The sequence below is a fragment of the Filicampus tigris genome, chromosome 10 (genome assembly GCF_054856515.1).
Source record: "Filicampus tigris isolate MCC_2025a chromosome 10, RoL_Ftig_1.0, whole genome shotgun sequence".
NCBI classification, from domain to species: domain Eukaryota; kingdom Metazoa; phylum Chordata; class Actinopteri; order Syngnathiformes; family Syngnathidae; genus Filicampus; species Filicampus tigris.
This window is the reverse complement of record NC_141226.1, coordinates 9,036,516-9,055,320: the sequence shown is the minus strand read 5'-3', so window position 1 is coordinate 9,055,320 and position 18,805 is coordinate 9,036,516. Positions and strand designations below refer to the sequence as shown.

The 18,805-nt window shown below is 38.3% G+C and overlaps 1 protein-coding gene across 3 annotated transcripts; it reads left to right on the top strand.

The window, feature by feature from the left end:
• Positions 1-2,787: 2,787 nt before the first annotated feature.
• On the top strand, positions 2,788-18,761 carry zbtb41 (zinc finger and BTB domain containing 41). Of its 3 annotated transcripts, XM_086042649.1 has the most exons (13): positions 2,788-3,111; positions 3,971-4,060; positions 5,282-6,310; positions 9,446-9,653; positions 9,940-10,009; positions 10,162-10,309; positions 11,923-12,052; positions 12,132-12,227; positions 12,303-12,409; positions 14,630-14,735; positions 15,400-15,488; positions 18,510-18,572; positions 18,653-18,761. In XM_086042649.1, the coding sequence occupies exons 3-13, from the start codon at positions 5,287-5,289 to the stop codon at positions 18,751-18,753; spliced, it is 2,142 nt and encodes a 713-aa protein (XP_085898775.1). In that variant the 5' UTR covers positions 2,788-3,111; positions 3,971-4,060; positions 5,282-5,286; the 3' UTR covers positions 18,754-18,761. The 3 variants fall into 3 exon arrangements, with proteins under 3 accessions (XP_085898775.1, XP_085898772.1, XP_085898774.1); XM_086042646.1 differs by lacking the exons at positions 18,510-18,572; positions 18,653-18,761 and adding an exon at positions 16,609-17,771; XM_086042648.1 differs by lacking the exons at positions 2,788-3,111; positions 18,510-18,572; positions 18,653-18,761 and adding exons at positions 3,129-3,284; positions 16,609-17,771.
• The last annotated feature ends 44 nt before the right edge of the window (positions 18,762-18,805 follow it).

Genomic DNA, 18,805 nt, shown 5'->3' with positions numbered 1-18,805 from the left:
AATATTTTCTTATTGCAGGCTTATTACTTGGTTGATGTAAAAGAAAAAAACCCAGAATGTTTTGTGGTATAATGTCCCAAACATTTGTTCTTTATTTCTTTGTGAATTGGCATTTTAATTTGAATTCATCAGCTGTTTATGGCCTGCGATTAGCTGGTGACAAAATCAAGATGTACCTCACCTCTCGCCCAAAGACAGCTGGGATAGGCTCCAGCACACCCAAGACCCTTGTGAGGATAAGCAGTTGAGAGAATGGATAGATGATGGATTGACAAACTGTTTCTGGTATTTATATGCACTTCTGTATGCAACATTTGGTAGAGAATTATATTCAAAAACCCTTTGGGTCCGTTGAAAAAAAAAAAAAAATCATTGATAATGCTTAGACTCACTCAAGGGTAAAAACACACACACGCACACACATTTCAACTGCTTTTTTTCTTAGTGGAGTTGTTAAATGTTGGACAAACAAAATGCAATCGTGAGGAACAAGTTGATATAAAAGTAGTAAGAAAAATCCCTGTTTCCTTTTTTAATGTGTAATTAATTTTGGCCACAATGAGTTTTAACAAAGGAAAACGTAAAAATGCACGTGTGGAAGAGGATTCATCCACATACTCTGCACTGGCTCCTAACTAAGTCTTTTATCTTATTGTCATTGTAAGAGTTACAATGAAATTCTCCAAAGGCATTGTAGAAAAAAAATACTGTATACTGTATACAAAAAACTAAACAAAAGAAAACATCAGTATTCCCACCATTTAGATGCATATTAGCTTTCATTCATGCTGTGAAGCGTGGACATGAGAACAGGTGCATGTCCTCTTAAATCTGTCCTAAGTATACTTGGCACAGCCTCTTGCTGGCGTGAAGCATAAACTGTCAAAGGCAACTGAGGTCATTTGTACTAATCAGAGAAAGTTCTGCCCTCGAAACATCAATAAACAGAATATAAAGCTGGGAAGTTTTTAGGACAGTCTTTTTTTTATAATTCTAATCGAGTCGTTATCAAACTCTTTCAGTCCAGGGAACCCTTAAAAAGAACAGTTTTACCCAAAGACCCCTTCATAATCCTAATGTCAAATAAACATAACTACCACATGTAACCCCTGAATACAACTGGAATTAACTCATTCTATCCAATGACATATTTATATGTCATTTCACAATGGGTCTGAAAAAGTCTGGTACAGAATGAGTTGAAGAAGTTGTTCAATTTTAAGAAAACAATTATCAAATTCATTGTTTCAACAGGAAAAAAAAGTCATATGACATCAAAGTTGTATTTTTTTTTCAAGAAAAAGAAAAGCAGAAATATTTTTTTGTCAGGATTAAAAAAAAAATCTAATCTTATGAAAATGAAGCTGTACTGTAATTTGCCAAAATGAAGTTGCGGTGATGTTACATAAAGCGTGGGAAGAAAGTTAACAAATGTACTTCAAAAATACAACTTTACTCTCACAATTTCTAGAAAACATGCCTTTATTCTCTGTAAAAATAAAAAAAATTAAAAAAAGTAAAATATTCTCAGGGGAAAAAAGGACTTTATTCCTGTAAATATATGCCTCTGGTTCACCCAAAAAAAGAAAAAGAAAAAAAAGAAGACTCTTTATTCTTGCAGGGATTTCAGATTAGTGTGATGATAGGTCACAATCATTTAACTTGCCCAAAGATAAGGTATACTGAGGAGTGATTGGGTTTGTGTTTTTGCATTCCAGTCCCCATATGTAGGTAGGGTAAACCGGGATGGTAAAACAAAGAGAATGTTCAGAAACGATCTGTGGTGATGTCATCAATACAGTCCATGCCCATTTACTAATTGAGCTCACTGGTGGTGATGCATCTCAGTTAAAAACTGTCTGTTCTGGGGCCCAATAACCATATTTATGGTCAGGAAGTAAAGAAATGTCATCACAAATCATTTTACAGAGTGTTCTGCGTGCTGTAGATAAAATTGTTTCATAACATACGCTCAAGTGGTAGTTTCTCTCATTTAATTTGATTTGTTGCATTTAGCTTTGAAGCAAAATGGTAAAACCGGTTAGCATTTTAATGGGTGCCTGACATGGGGAGGGTTGTAACTGTTCTTAAAAAGTGGTACCTTGATAACTCACGGCCAAGGGATGTGTGGATCGGATGTCAGCATTGTAAATGTTGGGCCCATGAAGCCTGCACCCCAGGCAAGGACAACTACATCTGCTACAACTGCCTATAATTAAACATATGTATTATGCCTTAGACAGTTTGCTTACTAAGTGATTTTGCGCCTTAAAGACACACTGTGCAAATGTACTTTAATTATTGTTCAATAGACACATCAACTGTTCAATGCCTCAATCACATCAATGCCTTTTAGTACGTACTGAGTACTAAGCTCTGTACGATAGTAAGCAGTGTTCAAAAAATGGTTTCTACAGATCTCCAAGTGTTCAAATGTTTTTGTTTATTAGTCTGGATCTTTTGAAACATAATAATTTAATTGTTACATCCTTCTTCAAGAGACGTACCTCGAGGTACATATATATATATATATATATATATATATATATATATATATATATATATATATATATATATATATATATATATATATATATATATATATATATATAGGAGAGAGAGAGAGAGAGAGAGAGATAGAGATAGAGATCGAGATAGAGATAGAGAGAGAGAGAGAGAGAGAGAGAGAGAGAGAGAGAGAGAGAGAGAGAGAGAGAGAGAGAGAGAGAGAGAGAGAATTTTTTTTTCTAACCTATTCGACTACGTTACCCAAGAGTCCATAGTACCGGAAACGCTAACAACCCAACAGCAACATTTCCGCATTTGTGTTTGTTTTTTTCCCCCACGGATTTATATTTTGTGTCTTATAGATATAACTATTAATTTAAAATGTCCGGTTGTTTATTACATTTGCCAACTTAATACACCTTTTAAAACAATGATAGTTTTAAACCACCAATGGGCGACCTGTTTGTTGCGACGTCCGGAAGGAAGGAAGGAAGGAGCGATGTTTGTACAGTTAAATGATTATTCCTACGCTTCTTTTTCCCCACAACGGGAGTATTTGGCTGCACTTTACACGTATTTGTGAACACGGCTCACATATTTGAGGTATGATTTTGTTGAGAAAAAGAATACGATTTCTAACGCTCATTCCCGTAAGCGTGTTGATGTCGTTTGTCAACATCTCCTCGGAGGGGGGCCCTGTGTGTCCTGTGGCTGCTAGCATGTTAGGGGTCCCTGAGGTGGAGAGCGAATGCACAACCGCAGCGCTTTCATTTAAGGTAGAATGGTCGTATAAATGCTCTGCAACTATCTTCATTTCACAAATAACACGCCTTTTAGTGTTGGGTTAACGCCAGTGACAGATTACTGCGTCGTAATAATGCACCGTAGACACACTACTAGCAAAACGTCGTTCCTTGTTATTGAAAATAGCCCACTAACTTCCTAAGCATTGCATTGATTTGATTCATGCACAGTTTGATACGTTTTTGTACATGGTTGAAGATTTAATCCAAACCCAGTATTTAAGAGTTATTGTGCACCCTGCGTCTACGTCAGGTACACTGGCGTTAGCCATATACAGTACAGAAAAAGTCTACACCCTGTTCAAATGGCAGGGGTTTATGATGTAATTAAGGGTTAGGGTTAAATAATTAAAAAAGAGAGAGAGACCAATATAAGTCCTTTCAAAACTTTTTCCACCGTTAATGTGAAGTATACATTTCTTTTTGTTTTAAACTTCATTAAAAATAAACGTGAGATAACGTGGTTGCACAACTGTACACACCCTTATAAATGGGGATGTGACTGTGTTCAGGATTAGCCAATCACACTCAAATTCGTGTTTAATACAGTCGTAGTCACCATTTAAAGATCCTCCGACTAACCCTAACTCAAAATGGTTAATAGACTAATAGTAGTATTAAGTAAGCTTTTGCTGACTTTTTTTTTTTTTTTTCAACAGAATCCCGACTACTATTTCAAAGTGTTCATAATTCCTACCAGCTTTTCTGAGAACCAAGTTCCAGTAGAAGAAAACAAGTCCCGAAACATGGTAGGTGTGGTCTGGTGTTCATTTGATGAAACGCAGTGTATGTTTGCGACCAACATATCTTTAGGAATTATGGCCAAACGGTCCAATGGTGTTTTCATCAGACCAAAACACAATCTCCCAAACACATGTGGGAAAATGTGTTTGAAATCAATCAGCACTAGCTAGCAGCACAGAACCTTCAGGCTTCTCCACTTGAAACAAAAAAAGCAAAGCAAAAGCCTTCTGACCATCTGAACTTCATTTGGGGTTAATTATTATTAATTATTATTATTGGGGTCGCTAATTAATTAGCAGCACTTTATAGGGTGACAGGTGTGTGCTGACTTCCATTTAACATGATTTGTGCGCTCATATTAATTTGCTGGAAAAAGTTTGTATATTATTTATCTGGATCTCATTTTTATATCACAATAACCTGTAATTTGAACAGGAGTGTGCAAACCTTTTATGTGATTTTTAACAGCTAAAGCTAGCCTTTACATATACAACAGAGGCTTGGTTTATTTTGAAATAGTTGAATAAGTATTCAAGTCAAATTTATTTATTCAGCCCTTAATCACAGAAAAGTATCAAAGAGCTTCACATGTTAACAGTTAGCAAATATTAACGACATTCCCTCATATTAACCCCCTGGAGGGCAAGGAAAGACTAAAAAAAAAAAAAAAACATCTGGGGAAAAATGAGAAACCTTGAGAAGGGGCCGCAGATGGGAGAATCCCCTTTCCAGAATGAACAGGCTTCATTGGATGTCGAGTGGGCAGCATTTAATACAATACAGGTGCCTTACAATGTTAGTTAAAATAACATCGCTGTCATGTGAAAAACACTTATCTACATTTTTTTTTCATTTTCTTATTTTTACATGAATGGTGTTTCTGCGTTGCAGACATCGCATTCATGTGAAAATTAAAAAAATTCCAAAATTGGAGTGTTTTTCACAGGACGGCGACGATAAGGTAAGAGTCAATTTAATAGGATGAAGCACTGCAGGACGACATCTTCAAAGAAGTGGGTCTTCCTCAAAGCCCAGCCCAGTTGGTCAATGAGGAAATCTCCATAGCAGGGCCTTGCAGGAGGTGGTCCCTCTCAGATCTTGTCCTGATCAGTCGGAGAAGATGCTTATTGTTGTGGTATTAGTTTCCAGTCATGTACAACTATGCTGCATCATATATTGTGAGGTGTTTTTAATATTTCAATGTCCTTGTTTGTTTGCTTGTTTAGTGTTCATGGTATCCCCAAGCACTCCAATGAAGAGAAGAACGAGTAATTCTTCACCTGCCAAACACAGCAGGCAAAGCAGGGCCGTGAAACAAAACATAACAGCACTTGGCACCTCCACCAGCTCTGCAATTGCTCGACAAGCAGCCCCACAAATCCGGCACTTGACCATGGCAAATCACAGTCACAACCTACTGAACTTCTTGAACGAGGATCGGACTCGGCAGAGGTTCTGCGACGTGTCCGTATCCGTGGGTGGAAAGCTCTACGGCGTCCATAAAGTGGTATTGGCCCACGGGAGCAGTTACTTCCACGCCGAACTGTCCAAGAATCCCGCCACGACCCACGTGACTCTAGATCACGTGGAGGACTCTGTTTTCGAGCACCTGCTTGCCTTGTTGTACACGTCGGAATGCGCTGTTGCCGAGACGGAGCTCCAGGCTGTAACTGAAGCGGCCCGCTTCCTGGACATGATGGACGTGTTAAAGCTGCTGTATGAGGAAGGGCCAAACAACAAGCCTGTAAGTGGGTGTGAGACCAAATCACCAACAATGGCCACTCAAGGCTCATTTGATCAGCAGATTTGCATAGAAAACTCACCACAGAGCCAAAGTCTGAATGATGGTCAGGCACAAACTACAAGTAAAAGCCAAAAGACGTGTGGCGATCAGGCGTCCACCATGCGGCGATCTGCTCGAAGGAGGAAACCTCCGACCAAGTATAAGAAAGACAATGTGGAGTGCATAAACAGCACTGAGGAAAGACAAATAACTCAGTCACCAAGGGAGCAGTTTGAAGAAAGCTGGAATGAAGAAGAAGCCGCAGAATACAAACTGGTAGTGGATGAAACAAGATCGTCACCTGTGGAAGATTGTTGGGGGGAGAAGGAGGAAGAAGGCCTGAACCAGGAGGACGGTAAAGCGCCAGCCCTAGGTCCCGTTTATCCCGAAGGTCTGGCTCCAGTTATCATCCACATCGCGAGCAAGAAGATTCTCAAGTGTCCCAAATGTGACAAGACCTTTGATCGAGCAGGTGGGAATGATGACGTTTTTGCAGCTTCAAGATCTGAGGTGATATAAGTACTCACACTGTGTACTCATGTGGGATCACACATACATAAAAAGACTGAGGTAGAAGTACTGATTTGTCTCCTTTACTTAAAGTCTCTGTAAAGTGAATTCAGAGATTTGTTGCTAAATTTACAAACACTTTTGAAGATAATTGATGAAAACGTGCCAAGACTGACAACTACATCATACTCAATAGTAGAGATATAGCATTAAACTTTTTTCCGCCTTTTCAGAAATAGCATACAAGTCAGTATTTGATAACATAATAAAACATTTAAATAAAATCTATCACAGTCACTAGAGATGCTGATTATAAATATATTCATGTTGGGATTTGCTGGTTGAACAGTTTTGCTCTGACCAACCAATAAGAGGATCGAAAAATGCGGACGTTGTTGGCCAGCTAGCTAGAAATGAAATCTGATTGATTCAAGAAACGCTATTTACTACCCTTGGCAAAAAAATATTGAATCATCAGTCCCAGAGGATGTTCATTTAGTTGTTTAAATTTGTAGAAATGAAAAAAAAAAAAAAAAGGATCACAGACATCATGAGCTAAATGGGCTGTCACTTGCATAACGCTTTCCTACCTTCGCTGAAGCAATGCCGCAGCATCAGGAGCAACTGTGGGTTCATTATCTTATACAGTACAATACAATATTGTTTATATAGCGCATTTCATAACAGGTGGAGCTGTAACAAAGCACTTTGCATACAATACAATAAAAAGGCCATAATACAACAAGTGGAATCAATAAATTAACATAAAACTCTTATGTGCAATAGACACCGTAAAAGAGCCGAAAATTTCAGGTCTGATCGAAAGCCAGAAAAATGGAAATGTGTCTTCAACCAGGTTTTAAAACTGACAGAGAGGGGGCTTGCCTAACATCCAATGGGAGGTCATTCCAAAGGGAAGGACCAGCAGCCGATAAACCTCGATCCCCTCTGAGGCTCCGCTTGGTCCTCGGCACCTCGAGCAGCGACTGGTCCGCAGACCTGAGGCTGCGGGAAGGTGCGTAGGAGTGTAGGAGCTCAGAGAGGTACGCCGGGGCGAGGCCATTTAATGATTTATAGGTAAATAGAAAAAATATAGACAAATCTTGCTCAAGGACACTTCGACATGGTCACAATTGAACGGGGATCAGACCCCTCAACCTCTGGGTTGGGAAACGACAACTCTACCGCTAATCCACGCCGCCCAACGTCTCACAAAATTAAATTCATTTCAAATAGCAACTTTCTGGCTTTTAAGAAAATAAACGAAATCAAAGGGGAAAATGTGGTACTTAACAGTTGTTTAGACCAAGCAGAGGAAAAAAAATATGGAATCAACCAAATCTGAGGGAAAAAAATACAACAAAAGAACATGTCAACAAGTACTTTGTTGCACCACCTATGGCTTTTACAACATCTTGGCAGTCTCAGAGGGATGGAGTTAATGAGTGATAAATGGTACTCTTCATCAATCTGGCTCCAACTTTCTCTGATTGATTTTGCCTGACCGGCTTTGCAGGTTGGATCATTGACTGTCATGGACCATTTTCTTCAACTCCCACCAAAGATTTTCAGTTGAATTGAGATCCGGATTACTCGCAAGACGTTGACCTAATGTGTCTTTCTTAAAGTAATGTTTTCACAGTTTAGGATCTAGCTAGATGCATTATCGTCTTGAAAAATGATTTCATCATCTCCAAACGTCCTTTCATTTGATGGGATAAGAAAAGTCTCCAAAATGTCAACGTGAACATGTGCATTTATTGAAGATGGATAATGACTGTCTTTAGGTGATATGCAGCCCCATATCATCAATGACTTTGGAGGTTTGCATGTTTTCTTCAGGCAGTCGTCGTCATAAATTTAATTGGAACGGCACCAAACAAAAGTTCCAGCGTCACCACCTTGCCCAATGCAGATTCGCAATTCATCACTCAGTCATATTCAGTGGAATATGACTTTCATCCAGTCACCCACAGTCACTGCTTTTCCTTTGCGTTTTGTAACTTTTTTTTTCTGTTGAGGCGTTAATGATGCATTTCTTTTAGCGTTTAAGTATCCAATTTACTTTAAGGCGGTTTCTTCCAGTTCGGTCACAGAAGATGATTTACTCCAGTTTCCTCTCATTTGTTCATTAGTTTTGCTGTGCATTTTCTGTTTTTAAGACATATTGCTTGGAGTTTTCTGCCTTGACACTTTGATGTCTTCCATGGTCTACCAGTATGCTTGACTTTAACAACCTCCTATGTTGTTTGTACTTAGTCCAGATTCTAGACAGAGCTTATTGTGAATAACCAACATCTTTTTGCAACATGGCGTGATGATTTACCCTCTTTAAGAGGTTTGATGTCCCTCTCTGTTTCAATTGACATCTATCGTGTTGGAGCCGTGATTCATGTTAGTCAACTTGGTGCAACAGCTCAGCAAGGTGTGATCACTGCTGTTTAACTGCAGACTAATGAGCAGATCTTATCCGATGAAGGTGTTAGTTTTGGGAATGGAAATTTACTGGGTGATTCAATTCCCCCACCCCCCTCAGATGTCAGTGATATTTTTTGCCTGTGTTTGGTAAGAAATGTAAATGTTACTGACCACTGCAATTTTCCCTTAATTTCTTGTTTCTTAAAACCAGAAAGTTGCCATTTGAAATGACTTCAGTTTTGTGTCAATTCTCTGATCTGCTTTTCCCCCCCTACATATACAACTGAATGAACTCCCTCTGAGACTGGTGATTCCATTATTTTTGCCAGGGGTTGTAGTTGACGTTGCATGGGCTAGCACTTACGAAGTGCAAGCCCCTGGGCACTGTGGGCAGATTACATTAACTTGGCAACACATAGAGCCTGAAACCTGATTGAACAAAAAAAAAAATAACGTACAGGAAGGTGTGAGCAGAGAGATTACACTGTCATGAATAAATTGGTATAATTAAAGGAACAAATACTAGACTTCGAGTTGTACATGTGGGTTAGAGTTATCGCCAGCAGGCACTACTCTATACCAATTTCTCCAAATAAAGAAGACAATGTTGATTTTTAACTAGTCTATTTATAATTCATGTTTTGCAACACACCTAATCGGTGATTCCTGTGTCTACCAGGGAAGTACGAGAGTCACACTAGAGTGCACACAAAAGAGAAACCCTTCCAGTGTGACGTCTGCCTGCAGCGCTACTCCACCAAGTCCAACTTGACAGTTCATAAGAAGAAGCACTCCAGCAATGCTCCCTTCCAGATTAAAGAGCACAAATGTCCCTTCTGTAATAAACTCCACGCTACCACAAAAACCCTGGCCAAGCACGTCCGGAGGTGAGTCCGGACAAGTTCAAGAGCAATTTCAAAACTTTTAGTCCAGTCTTAAAAACTGTCTACAGCAATCCCTCGCTATTGGTAGGGCATAGATAGAGCCCGAGCTCTACAGCAGATAGCGAACATCTGCAAATATTTATTTATACATGCCACAAAATGAACTGAAAACGGAGAGGATTATAAAGCACCAACGCAATGCATCTAGCATGTGCACAATCATGTTGCATACACGACTGTATTCGGCCGTCAACAGCAACAAAGGTGTTGCTCTCCTCTGTCCTGCCAGGTTCCACCCAGAACACCTCCAAGAGTTTCTCAGTAAGAGGAAGCGGAAGAGTGAAGGCTGGAAATGTCCTGTGAGGGCTGCTCTTCTTGTTATTTTTTTTTTATTTATTTATTTTATAAATCTGAGTTTACGACCCTAATTTGGTCACATACCACAATCTAGCAATAATAACATGCATTTAATGAAATGAAATGACTTTTTTCTCATCTTTTGCTGAACCAGATTTGTCTGAAGTCTTTTACCCGAAGGACTCACTTGGAGGAGCACATGATCCTGCACACGCAAGAACGGCCATTCAAATGCGCTTTTTGTGACGAATACTTCAGATCTAGGTTTGCCAGGCTTAAGCACCAAGAAAAGTATCACCTGGGTGAGTAGTATGAGGGAAAATTGCTTGTTAAAGTCTTTATTAGAGTTTGACTTGTGTGTTAAATATTTTAAATAAAATGGAACCTATGATGTTAGATTAGTTCGTTAGTTGGAGAAATAATCCACAGGTCAAACTTTCTCCATCCTAAATCCTCTTTTAACTGCACATTCAATTTTTTGTGTAAAAGTAAGCACTGTAATAAACCTCGTTAAACTAAATGCTAAAAAAAAAAAAAAAAAAGGGACATCCACTCTCCTAAAGGGACAATGTGCAGAATGTTTAGATTTTTCAGTGATCATTCGTTTTAAAAACCCACTATTCATTTCAACAGCATGCAAAAAAAAAAATGCTCTATCACATCAACGTAATTATTTTTATGTAATCGTAGGTGATATAATTTCTGCCATCTTTGTGCTTAATGCATACTTGAAGGAGACAAATTTAACGAACGAAGGAGACAACCTTAACGAACGTAGGTCTTAAGCATCATGTCCTAAGCATCATGACTACTGCATGTGTAACAAATACAATGTACTTACTTCATGACTTGAGGGAATACTAAAAGTGTTTTGTGATGACATTTTTCTTGCACCTCTGCTGAAGAAACTGTTGGTAGGTTTGCGACTGTGGTCCTGTAGTGCGTGTGCTTCAAAATGCACGCGTTTCCATTTTAGGTTGTTGCATTCTATTAGTTGACCACTAGATGGCACTGAATTCTACACATTGTCCTTTTAGCATAACAGTTTTACTTGTACATAAAAAAGTGAATTAATAATAACAAATGAGCATGAATAATTTTACTTTTAAAATAAACCATTTTACTTATTTATATGAAAATATTTTCTTTAATTTGTACATGAATTATAAATAAGGAATAAAAAAATGCATGCATTTACTAAAGCAAACAATTTTTCACAAATAAAAAATACTTACAGTATGTATTTTAAAATGTTTTATACATATCTAATTATAAATTAATGATAATACAGTAAAAAAATTGCATGAATAGTATTTTCTTTGTAAATGTTTAATTATAAGATTTTAAAATGAGCATGAATTATTTTATTTATTAAAATGAGTTTTAAAAAATTGGTTAAATGATCTCTCCATCTGTTTTTTTTTTAAATCAAATGTAATTAATAGAATACAAACAGTATATATTATCAAAAATAACATGTTACATTTTTGGTTTATTAATTAAAAAGGAATTACCGGTAGTAATAAATAATACAATAGCAAACCAGCCTGGATTATTTGATTATAAAATTATATAAATTAATCAATTAGTCATCTATAATGAAAAATACATTTTGCATGAATTTAACTGTTTACATTCTTTAATTAATTTAAAAAATTTATTGATTATGAAAAAAAATACAATAACAAATGAGCATCATTTTATTTCTAAAATAAACAATTTTACATATACATTTAAAACAAATGTTTAATTAAGTAATTGTTTAATCAGTTATAAATACAATTTCAAAAGTAGCAGAACTTCATACCTTGTATTTTATTATTAAATTTAATTATATTACCAGCACACCTCCCTCCTAATCACCTACATGGGCTCTGCTCACTTGAAAAAAAAACCCCACATAATTCATTTTCAGGACCATTTCCTTGTGAGATCTGCGGACGAAATTTTAACGATACCGGGAACAGGAGGCGTCACATTGAATGCACACATGGAGGGAAAAGGAAGTGGATGTGCTTTGTGTGTGGAAAATCCGTAAGGGAAAGGTGGGAAAGGATCTTCCTCACACTGTCTGCATGACTGTTCTTTTGAATGCTGCTTTTGAAGACATTTTTCTGCTGGTAGAACAACGTTGCTGGAGCACATGCGGATCCACAGTGGCGAGAAGCCTCACGTCTGTGGTCTCTGTGGGCAAAGTTTCCGCCACAAGAGCTCATACAGGTTGGTCAAAGCAGATTTGAGTTTGATTTATTGTTTTGAATGTGAGTTTTCTTACAATTGTGTATTTTTAAACAGGCTCCACTTGAGAATGCACCGCAATGACAGGCGCTACGAGTGTGACGAATGTGGGAAGACCTTCGTACGCCACGATCACCTGACCAAACATCAAAAAACGCACTCTGGTACAATCCTCGTGAACCCCAAAATATATTTAATAATGATCCTCATAACATTGCAGGGGAAATATTTGTCACTGCAAAAAACTGACTTTAAAAAAAAGGTGGTGGGGAAGTAATGAAATGAGTTGGCATACGAGTGACACAATTTATGAGATTCTTGAGATATGAGCTGTTATTCGGACAATTGGTTTTTTTTTTGCTTTGACTTGGGAGCAAAAATTTGAGATTGAAGTGCTGTGTGGTAGCAGTGACCTACACTCAATGCAATTCACAACAAGCATCAGTTGTCCAGACAGTGAACAGTTCTTCAAAAAAGACGCTTGAGACTGTTCAATGGCATTTCAAGTTGACCTTTACTGTCAGACTAAACACAAAACACCTCATGAGGCTGATGAACATACATGCGTGTCTTTACATAAGAGTTTAATTTGTTTTTGGCCAATAGCTTTCTATAACTATTGTACTTTATAAAACATACATTGACATAATTAAATGGAATGTAACAGATTAAACAGTGGTTTCCACATTTTTTGCTTTGACTAAATGAACATTGTGCTCCTCCTTCTGATGGGTGCATCTTGGGGAACAGTATATAATACAGACAGAAACTTGTACGGCCAAGAGTTTTACCACTGACTCGATAAACTGCAGTAATATTACTGTAATTTCCTGAGTATAATACACTCTCAAATACTGTATACCCACCCACAAAATCGACCTTCATAGCATTTTTTTCTCTCTACTCATGTACTGTATAATGCGCTCCCCTAATTTGCTGGTATCTATGTGAAAGAAAAACCTGCATAGTAATTTGATTGGGATTTCTTTTTTGTCATTGGACGTTTTCTTACATTGCTAATAGTTTCGGCTGTCATCACTCCCAAGATACAACATGCCCCTTTGGAGCTCCATCGCTAAGCTAGGAGGTCTAAGTCGTCAGCGTATTTCATGAATGTGGATAGCACACACTTTGGCAACGACAAAAAATGGAAACCTCATGAAAAACAGTTGAGAAATGAGCAAGTTCTAACTTAATTTCTAGGGCTGGGACTATACACTTTTGTCCCAATCCGATACGGATCCCGATACTTGGGCTGCGATCCGATACGTATTGCGATACTTATGTACTGTATCAATTATTCTAACATATCCATGATCAACACAAAGAGGGAAAAAAGGACTCGGATATGTGCCGAAGGCAACCGAGCGTTGTAAACATGCCTGTGGGGAATGCTATTTGTAGTTTGAGGAACAAATGTTTATACAAAACATGACATCAGGTATGACATGTTTGTTTCTATTAACAGTCGTTTATTTACCGGTACTTCTTTTTTTGACAGGGGCAGTGCAGTCAAATGTAGTTTCAAGCTTGCATCTTATCTGATGCAATCATCTAAAGTCCTCAGTAAGCAGCGAAAATGATGTTATTGTGGAGCCAAAGGAGGTCTTATATAAGATGTGGATGCTTTGATTGCTTCGAGATACGGTACTTAGGTAACTCGAGCAATTAGAAGTGTGATGAGTTTATAATAACTTCACCTTAATTCTATCAGACAGCGAATACTTTTAAGAGATGGATGCTGTTGTTAGCTCAGCGACCAGAAGTTAGCATTCCCCAAACGGTGAAATAGTGCATGCGTAGAGTCCATTATGTTGTTGTGGAACCGAAAAGGGGAGTCTCAGCGGGTACTGTATATCAACTCAACTCAACTTTACTTGTAGAGCACTTTAAAAACAACCATGGCTGCATTCAAAGTGCTGTACATGGAGTAAAGGTTAGACATCCAAAAACAAAGAGAGTTAAAACAAAACATTAATCACATAAAAACAGCAAGTCGGGAAATTCATGCTAACTTCATTAGCTGTTTTACATTGTGTGTTGGCATTAAGCTTGCTTACTTAAAGGCAAGGTGATGTGGTTGTTTTAAATACATAATGTGTAATTTGTTTAGTTTTATGCTTAGCTTGACAGTAAACTTGTACTGTGAGTGGCAATAAACAGCTGTAAGCGAGAATTGTTCACTAATTCTATCCATCTAACTAATTCTATTTTATCTAACCTGTGCTTGTTGTAAAGTGAGCTGAGTTCATTGCAAACATGCGGCACTCTGTATTACAAATTCTTGCTTTGGCATCAGAGAAAAGAATTGGCGGAACAATGGCTCGTCGCATCTCAAGGCACCACTGTATGTCCCTGTTTCTAGTATACCTGTTTTATTTCAGAGGAAAAAGCACATCAGTGTGAAGAATGCGGGAAGTGTTTCCGGCGCCAGGATCACCTAGCAGTCCACTACAGAAGTGTTCATTTGGGAGAGAAAGTGTGGCAGAAGTATGTTGTCTACATATATGCATCGTTTACATTTGTTTTTTATTTCTATATATTATCAGAGCTGGGCATTCCGCCTATGTGACCGACTGGTTCGTCTCTCCGCCTATAACGGACGCTCATTTTGTAGGTGATAAACAAAAGACGGGAACCTTAAAAAAATAGTCGGACTAAGCATAGTCGGAAGCCTATTTTTCCCATCTATGTAATTGTCTGTCCTCTATTTTCGCTGAGGCTTCAAGGGCCGCGGCGAGGCTTCTGTTTCCTGTTGGCTGTGGCCGAGGTCCTAAAAGATACATAAAAGTCCTAAAAGGAGACGCATTTAGTCTCGCCGCGGTGAAGCTTACATGCCTCGGTGAATCTATCGTTTCAAATATTGCTCAGCGGGGGCATTCTAGTGGAAGTTTGGCGAAGTTGGTAGATGCAAACGCTAACGGAATTCCGCTGAAAATGATAGGCGGACCTGCCTATAGGAAATTACTATTTGTTCCGGCCGGACAATAAGGCGGATAGATGGATGAAGGAAGGGTACCCCGGGTCCAGGCGGAAGGTGATAAACGGACCCTGAAATGTTAGTAAAATGCCCAGCTCTGTATATTATTCTCACTTCAATCTGTAAAAAAATTAAAAATAAATAAGTAAACAAACTCCATTCATATTGTTATAGGTATAAAACAGCCACACATCAATGTGAGGTTTGCAAGAAAGAATTCAAGGGAAAGTCCAGTCTGGAAATGCACTTCAGGACCCACTCAGGTAATTTAGCAATAGCGAAACGATACCAAAAAAAACAACCTTAAAAATAAGCAAAACAGTGGAATAATTCTTACAGCTAAATAACTTCAAATTCTTTTTATGTTCCCTAAATTATATAGAAATAATTACAATACTTTTGCTAAATAAAAAAAAAGATTTTAAACATTTTGAAACACTAATAAAATCAAACACAAAACAAATCTCACATTTTGAAACACTACTGAATATTTTACATACTGTATATCCAGTACTGTAAAAAAAAGTCTTGGGCCACCAAAAGATTTATTGTTTTAGAAATATTATTAGGATCATATATAACTAGAAGGCTACTAGATTTAGCATAGGTGGAGGTCTATGATGAACTTTGTAGCCTTCTAGTTATATATGATGGCTAAATTGGTAAAAAAAAAAAAAAAAAAAGCGAGAACTATCCAGCTTTTTGTTTGAGTTTGTTTGACGGTGGGTGGACAGTGCTATTGACAAAAATTGAAAAAAATGAATTACTATCTTTACCCTAATTCTGATCCACAGACAAGGCATGTCTTCATTTAATTGCTAATCACGCAATACAACTGCATGGTTGCGTGCCGTATTTCGCTATACAAACAGACCTCGTCGAAAGGAACCAATCGAGAACAAGAATGCTCATAGCAAAATCATTTGCACATGCTTGACATGAAGGGAAGTGTTTAAAATATGTTACAAATAACCTGTACCTCTTTGAATTCATGAAAGAATTCAGCACCCGGTCCGGACGTCAGTGAGCTCTTTAGCTCGTAGCACGTAGCTATAGAAATGGACTTGGAAACAAACATTCTCCGTATGTCCAGATAACACCGCATGCATCTTATTTCTTCCCGAAGAGTTTAACGTCTGCAAATGTGCGAGTTTGCAGCCGCGTCTGTCGCCGCCCCCCTTTTGACACAGAGTTGAGCAGCATCACTGCATTTATTCATTTATTTTTTTCAAATACCAATTTTGAAAAATGATGGTACTGGATCATTTTTAGTACTGAATCATTTTTTTTCAAGAATTTCTGTTTGGTTTTGGTACCGGGCCATTACAACACTACACTGCACAGTATTTTGATTTTGTCATTTGTTTGATTTTCCTATGAAAGGTGAGAAACCCTTCACTTGTCCGGAATGCCATCAGACGTTTCGGATCAAAAAGACCTTGACTAAGCACATGGTGATCCACTCGGACGTCCGTCCTTTCAACTGCCAACAATGCAACGCCGCCTTTAAGAGAAAAGACAAGCTCAAGTATCACGTGGACCACGTCCACAATAGCCGCTTTCTTGAGCAGCCACTCGGCGGAACCCTGGGCCAGGACAAAATGGGCCCGGATCCTTTTAGTACGGAACCCAAGTCGACACCTGCAGACGTCTGTGTGCCTGACACTTTAGACCCCGTCCAGTTGTCAGGTAGACCCGGGCAGGGTCAATTGGACGCTCATGCGAGCATGCAAGCTGAAGAACCGCAGCCGAATTCGGGTTACCAGAACTCAGAGCTGGCATTTTTGGAGAAATACGCCCTGGCGCCCCAATCGGCTGACATTGTTACCCCAGTGAGGCCCGATCAGATGCTAGACACCCGAGAGCAGGCGTACCTGGGAACACTGCTCGGTTTGGATTCCACCTCCTCCGTGGAGAACATCTCAAACGTTGAGCAAAGTCACCGGTGAAACTTTCGGGACAGTACTGCGAAATTGAAGAGAAACGGAAGTAACTCGATGTACAACCGCTAATAATGACAGTGGTACCTTGACTTAAAAGTGTTTACCGTATTCTACTTATTGCAATTATGAGTGAGCTTCGCCGCTACGCTTGTGTGAAATGGAAAAAAAAGGAGAGTGACAGTCGCCGGTGTACTAAAAATACTGATACAGAGACAGTGTGTTTTTTGTCTTTTGGCTTTATTATGCTTTACAAAGCCATTTTATGTCTTTACATCCTCTTTCATTTTGTTTTTATATTTATATTCCACAATATAGTGCAATTTTTCTTAAAGTGCCAAAGTAGCAAAATTGCAGCAAGCAACATTTACAATATGCCTTCTTCTCTTAACCATTTTCAAGCAACAACCTTTTGAAATAGTCATATCAAAACGGAATATTTTATTGAAAAAACTCTGGTACTTAAAATGTAATGGCAAAATTGTGTTTTGGGGGACCTGGAATGGATTAATAGCATTTACAAATATTTCAAAGAGGAAATTGATTTTATATTAGATTCAATTAAGTTATGAGCTTGATTATGGAATAAATGAAACTTCAAAACTGTGTTTGCATGTAAAGTAATAATTAGAGGTGGGCATTCCATCCCAGGGAATGGTTCTGCCCATTTTGTTGATACTTGAGAACTCTTTTGAAAAGGACAGACTAAGCAAGGATGGAGGTAAGTTTTCGTCCCTCACCTGGTCAAGTACTGGCTGACGTGTTGTGTTGTTTCTTTTAAAAAGCAAGACTGCTTGCAAGCCTTATAATGTGTGTTACCTCCCTGAAGTATTGTTCTCATAGGCATAGTCTGCCCTCTATTAGACGCCCATTTCACTGACGGGGAAAAAAAACACTGCGAAAGCTATGACCCGGAAGTAGAAGACGTTCGTTTGCCTCCTCAAATAACATTGCTTTATTTTGTAATAATTATTTTTATTGCGAAAAAAAACGCAATTAAAAGTGACAACGTGCAACAAAACCCAATATATTCTGTTATTACAAAATCGTAAATATTCTTGTGATTTCCCCTGGCTTGCTCCGGTCTGCATCATCTTCATCATCACATCACAACGGTGGTTGCTGGCAATTAAAAGCTATCTTAAACAGTTGTAAACAAGTTAACCCACTCATGATACTTCCATCTGGTAAGTGGCTGTGTGTAGGAAATTAGCCAGCTAATGAGCTTGAAACAATGTCATGCACAAACACTTTTTTTGGATGACGGAATGTAAGGATGGAAGCAATTTAAAAGGATGAGGACGGACATGGTCGGAGGATGATCTGTTTTTTTTTATGAATAAGGACGGAGGAACGAAGACGTAAGGGGACCCAGGTCACGGACGGAGGAGGAACCGGCAAAAAAGGGTAAAGTGCCCATCTATGTTAATAATAATAATGTAACATTTTAATGACATTCTTCCATTGTACACCTTATTTGATTCCAGCTCAAACTTTTCACAAAGTCATGCACTTCAGAACAATGAATGAGTTTATCTTCAAAATCCAAAACAGTGGTGACACTCTTAATACTTTCTGTTGTGAATGAATAAATACGTTGTAAAATCTCTGATGTATGTCGAGCATTCTCTTTAAAAAAT

Excerpts from the sequence above, each read along its gene's own strand:
- zbtb41 (XM_086042646.1), top strand. The coding sequence starts at position 5,287 with ATGGTATCCCCAAGCACTCCAATGAAGAGAAGAACGAGTAATTCTTCA. Across the intron at positions 6,311-9,445 it reads CAAGACCTTTGATCGAGCAG|GGAAGTACGAGAGTCACACT; the intron begins GTGGGAATGATG and ends TGTGTCTACCAG. Across the intron at positions 10,310-11,922 it reads CCAAGAAAAGTATCACCTGG|GACCATTTCCTTGTGAGATC; the intron begins GTGAGTAGTATG and ends ATTCATTTTCAG.